The 6,000-nt window shown below is 45.2% G+C and overlaps 1 protein-coding gene across 3 annotated transcripts in view; it reads right to left on the minus strand.

Annotated features, from left to right (window-relative positions):
* LOC121306874 (drebrin-like) overlaps positions 1 to 5,386 on the minus strand; it is a 63,444-nt gene extending 58,058 nt beyond the window's left edge. For 2 of the 3 annotated variants that reach the window (XM_041238867.1, XM_041238860.1), the window contains exon 1: positions 4,891 to 5,386. In XM_041238867.1, the coding sequence (XP_041094801.1) occupies positions 4,891 to 4,976 (86 nt within the window). In that variant the 5' untranslated portion in view covers positions 4,977 to 5,386. The remainder of the gene's footprint in view (positions 1 to 4,890) is intronic. The other variant, XM_041238874.1, reaches the window with a different exon arrangement.
* Positions 5,387 to 6,000: the final 614 nt, after the last annotated feature.

Below are 6,000 nucleotides of genomic sequence, written 5' to 3' on the forward strand. Positions count from 1 at the left end.
ATTACAAACTCAACCAGTGGCGGCTCGTGATTGTGATGGGTCACATAACATGCTCCAACAACACTGATGTACTGCAACTCTTCCACCGACGCCTCATAGACCATCATCGAGTGACTACTGGGAGTGTTAAGTTGCCATGGTGACCAGGCAGCTTAATCAGGCACTGCGAGCTCTGTGCCTCAGTACTGCAATCTTCTGAATTCCTGCTGCTGTACTTTACAACTGGTGAGAGCGAGTTCAATTGACCGAATTGTGACCGAATCTAATACTTTTATTTCAGTGTGGTCAGTTCATTCAGCCATCAAGTACTGAGCCCCCTATACTCCTTTTCAATGTCATGGTATCTCCCCAGTAGGAAACCCTGTCTCCCCTTGGACCCTCTGTTCATCGATTCCTCTCGCTCCTATGATCACTCGCCACTGGTTCTCAACCCACCTCTCCACCCTCATCTCCAGAGCAGGCCTCCCTCCTTGGCTCTACACCCCATTCATTCTGTATAGGTACAGCCACCTCTGCCACAAGGGCCAGGATCAATCACAGCCTGATCAAGAATGTGGGGAGCTGGTCCTCTTCTGCGGTGGACTCGGTGGATTCATCCTCCTCTGATATAGTAGCAGCCCATTCTAATATTGCTAGTATTCCCGGAGTGGGGGCTTCCTGTCTGCCGGGGCCACCAGAGGTTTTCCCCTAATCAGCCTCAAGGGGTTTTTTCCTCTCCACTGAGCGTCAGGTCTACACATAGTCACATCCTACTAAAATCACTAACCATCCCTCTCTTTGTCTCGTTTGTCTTTCTGGTCTTGTGTTTATGTTATGCGTCGGCATGTGCTCTCTGTTTGTCTCACAGTGTGGGTAATTTCACAAGGAGCCCGGGGTCCATCCTTTGGGGGGCAAGTGATTCCCCCTCTCCCGACCTCAGGGCTAGGCATCCACCTCCTTTACCTTCAGGGGGGTTCTCACCATGTGAGTGTGAGCGGACCCCCGGCCACACTGTGTCATTTCACAGCTCCTGCACTTATCTTACCTCACCTTGAGGCTGTTCTATATTCTGCCTTTCTTTCAGGATGTGGCCGCTTTCAGTGCTCCAGTCCCATACTAACCTTCATGCTTTGTCCTTATTTCAGGTCCCAGGCAGTGTGAATTCTCAGTCAATCAGGGGGTTTAACTAGCGCCTCCTTACAGAAGTCTCTGACGATGGGTACCCTCGCTCTCTCTCTCTACCTCCTTTCGTGTCCTGGTCTACCGGGACTGACTTCCTCCCAAGGGGCAGTCATAACTCTCATATGTGTTCTCAGTTGCTGGGTCCTTTGCCCCTGGGATGTGTTGGCATCGTAGCCCTCAGTCAGTGACCACTTTCTGTCCTAATTTCCAAGTCCGGGCCCGGCGGTCTGCAACTAGTCAGGGCTTCAGCCACTCCTCTATCCTAAGCCCGGTCCTTTCTAGCTGGCACCCCGTCCTACTAACCGCTCCTTTTCTGCTGCTTCTGCCCTATCCTTACACCCCTCAGCTCACAACCAGTGAACTCAATGTTAAAAGACACACATTAGGACCACGGGCCAATGATGTGGGTATGTGAATGAACTCGCTGAATAACTTCTATCAGAAAGAGGACCCCAAACCTTATTGCGAGGACCACCCATTCATCCATACATAGATACTCACCTATACATAAGTAACCGGCAGTGTTGTGTTCTTACAGATTGTGTGGTTAAACTCCTTGTCCAATCGAGTCTGGCTTTATTGTGCACTGGTTAATACATATACTTGTAGTTTGTGTGGTTACAGGTAGCCTACAACACTAGTAAAAGTTTACCACAGTATTTTTGCATGGTATTTTTGCAGTTTTACCATGCCTGTCTCAATGTTTCTGTTTACCGTTGTTTGCCATGTTTATTAACATGCTTTACCATACATTTACCATGCTTTCACTATGCTGTATTACACTTTGCTATGCTTTTAGTATGTGAAACTTTTCTAAGGGAACCTCTTCCACAGGTTTACCATCACTCTCCCTATCAGCACACAGACGTGTCGAGTTTGATTGACACAGGGGGATACACAGCGATTCCACCTGAAGGTCATTGAAGATCCAAAGGAATGCTGTCGCTGCAGGAGCTCACAGTTCATCACCTGCTTTGTTTGTTTCCCTTCTCCTATCTCAGTTTCGCTCAGGTGTGCCGAGGGAATTCCTGGCAGGCAGCTGTTTCCTGGATATTCTGCTGGCTCCTTATCTACCCCAGATACTTCCTACTACACTGTGAGCACAGGGAGGGCTCCCTGGCTGAGACTGCCCATCCAGAGCTAGCGTTTATCTCCCTTCACAGTCAAAATCAAAGAATCTCAGGTGTCTTTCCATAATGCGAAACTAAAATAGGAGATTGATGCAATTCTTTCTTTCTTTCTTTCTTTCTTTCTTTCTTTCTTTCTTTCTTTCTTTCTTTCTTTCTTTCTTATATAAAATAAACATTTTCAAGGGCCTCTTGATAAAAAGGCGAGGTAGAGGCGAGGTATTCAATCATATGGGATGAACTTTAGGAACAAGCTCCTCAAAGCATACGTGTTGCGTTACTGTAAATTAAAGAATGATCTCATTTGATAAACCTGTTCACCGAACACCATCTGCATGACCTTGGTGGTAAACAGGGAGTGCATTACCCCAGTGCAGTGTCTCACTGTGTCAAGTTTTTGAAGAGTGTTTTCACACAGGGTTTTGCACACCCCTTATAAATGTTTCCCATGTAATAAAGCACAGTGAAAGCATGGTAAAGCACAGGTAAGCATCGTACAGCCCAGCAAGGTATGGTAAAGCATATTAAAAAAACACAGAAAACTAGAGGACTCTGTTAAATGCATTGTATAACTATGGGAAAAGCACGGGAACAATGCAAAAATACCATGCAAAAACAGAGGCAAAGTTTTTATAGGGGACATCGCAGACTTGAAGAGAGGTGCTTGGGAAGTAATTGTGCAGCATTGAATAAGCTCAGCGGTGCTAACAAGAGGGCTGCAAATGCTGTTCTCTTTATTGAATCAAAAGAAAGAAAATCATTCATCAGTGATGTGGCCTTCATGTGCTTGCAAACAACTTCTGTAAATGAAATAATCTTTTCTGACCCTGAGGCCAGGGCTGAGTGCGGAAGGGGGATCATTTTTCAAAACATCCCAAATTGGTCCCCCCCCCCCCCCCCCCCCCCCCCCCCCCCAAGTCCCAGCATAGTGCAGTTCAACAGGGGAGGAGACGTTATCAAGACCTTTCTCCACCCCCCTTTTCAGACTGCCAATTAAAAAACACATCAGCATCCAGCCAGCTCTATATTAGGAGTGCATCATTGTCTGACATCTGAAGGCCAGAGAGGTAGCAACTTCCTGTACAAAACTAAGTGTATCCCTTCTCTTAAACTGTAATCTTCAGCCTATTTTAAAAAGGCAGTGATTACACTTCTCCAATTCCATGAACCAGACAGCATGCTGGCAGCACAGCACGGTGCATACTCTCTCCCCCAAAGGTACGCTTGTAGGATTAGGGACCTGGTGAGGAATTAGAAGCTGGAAAAAATCATTTGTGCTCAGACAGTTTGATTGCTTCCACGGGGGATTAGCTGCATGGTAAATTGTGATAGCGACAGTCCAGATTACTTAAAGTGCTACCTTACGAAATAAAGGGCAGTTTAAATATGCATCATACAACTAAATACATACATACACACACACATACTTTCACATACATACACATACATGCATACATACACCCACACACACATATATACATAACCTGTCCCCTTGTCCTACATTGATCCTATTGCTGTGAGGTTCTACATACCAGCCAGGAAAAACAGTTAGAAACCAGTAACCGAGGGTTCAATTTCCCAGCTCTTTCCAGTGACCAGAGGGTAGAAGTTAGCAGGCTGGAAGTTCACAAGCCCTGTTCTTTCACCCTTTTTCACAAAGCACTATTTCAAGACTGAACGATGTGCATTTTAGTAGAAATCGTCTCAGCTGGTCTTAATGATTCAAAGATAAAACTGTTCCTTTCTTTGGATTGATTTCCTCTATAGCGCTAAACTAGGTTTCACAGACTGCCTATGGTGCCTTGGGTACAGTAGAAGGGCTTTGTCCCACTCACCAGCAGCTGGTAAACTGCAGGAATTTTCAGCAGGGAAGAAAGTCGCTGGTAGGCCTTGGGAGTGTTTTACTTTCACCTCTGCAAAGAAAAAACTGACCATTCCCCCCCCCTCCCCCCCCCTTGTCCTAGAGGTCATTTTTATACGCACATACGTATGTGTGTGTGTGTGTGTGTGTGTGTGTGTGTGTGTGTGTGTGTGTGTGTGTGTTCCTTTGCTTAAAGGGGCGGGGAGCTATTTCCAAGAGTCTCAATTGGTAGCAACGGCCCACGGAACAAAAGTGACAGGCACAAAGAGCCATCTTATAGAAGGTACATTATGCCGTGCTTCAGGTGATGGAGCTCACTGGCACAAACAAAGCGCTCGTACAGAGAAAATAAAATAAAAAAAAAATCAACTGTTAACACGCTCTCTCAGCAACCAGAAAGCTATGTATATATTCGGTAACTTGCCCAGCATCGCACGCACTATTTATTAAGCAGGGGCCTGCAGTAACTTCGCTAACAATGCAACATTCATTTGAGTGGTACCGTACTGTTAATGCTGTCTGGCTCATTTTTCCATCTGACATACACTTCACATCTCGAACAGCAACTAGAATAACCCTAACCCCGCCGAAGCGCCACAATCTGGCTACACTGTAACCGAACTTTAGAGCAGTTCCTGCGATACTAATAATAGGATTCAGAACGAAATTGCTTCAGCAGCTGCACAGACATTAACAAAAAAAAACTGAAACATTGAAATATATTTATGTTTATTTTCTTACCAGTTAGTGGACGATCTGAGGTTTTGGATGTCTTCTTTGGCTGTTAAAAGTGACAAGCTGTACGTGTCCAGATCTATCGCTGTCATGTTGAAATGCACCTTTTTCCTCTGGTCTTCCACTTGCTGGGCTACGGTAATGCTTTACTTTGTATTAATCTTCGTTCCAGTAGAAACGCACACGGATAAAAAGCTTCTTCTGTGCAAGCAGACGAGCGAGCAGACGTGTAGCTAGTCAGTCGAGAAGCCAAAGTCTGTTTCAAACTTCAACAGCAAAAAAAAAAAAAACTATTGAGAAAACCCTTGAGCCAAAACCCCACCTCCTGCAAAAAGCCAACAGCAGGCCGTTAAACAAACTAAGTTGGACTTCAGTCCAAACCCGACGAAGCGCGCAAGAGACGGAACATAGAGGTCTGGCTCTGGGGAGGGATTTCGTGTGCTCTCCTACCTGCGTTCTGTGGGCAAAGCTGAGACTTGACCAGCTCAGTGCATTGTAATGACAATTATAAAAGCAACTCACGCTGCCCGGAGGCGGAGGCTGCGGAGGCGTGTTTAGCAGATCTATTATGCTGGCAATTGCTGGTATGCTGAACCTTTTTTAACGAACTTCAGAAAAGCTGATCTCATCCGCCCTTTCAGCTAAACTGTATATCATTTGCTTGTTTATTTATCATTTGTGCCATGTGTTTTTTCTAATAACATACTATATTAATTTGAATTACTGTTTAGTGCTTGCTTTCTGTTTCATGTGTAAATGTTATTCTGAATTTTAGATCATTATCATTCATGCAGTATAGTGTGTGTACCTCTTGCATATTTTCAGAGGTTCCCCAGTATTGTATGCAAAACCCTAAACGCATCTGCGGTATAGTTTCTGAAGGTGTGGCAGTGAAATAATTACAGGGGGGACTTGGAATGCTTAATGCCAAATCCCCCGTCTTCACAGATGCTAAAAACAATGTAGATTTATTTCAGTCAACAAATCCATTCCCTCAGCTTTAACCACTAGATCACACAGACTCCCAGTGCCTCAGCATTAACCACTAGATCAACAGACTCCCAGTCCCTCAGCATTAACCACTAGATCAACAGACTCCCAGTCCCTCAGCATTAA

The sequence above is a fragment of the Polyodon spathula genome, chromosome 2 (assembly GCF_017654505.1).
Source record: "Polyodon spathula isolate WHYD16114869_AA chromosome 2, ASM1765450v1, whole genome shotgun sequence".
In the NCBI taxonomy this organism is placed as follows: Eukaryota; Metazoa; Chordata; class Actinopteri; order Acipenseriformes; family Polyodontidae; genus Polyodon; species Polyodon spathula.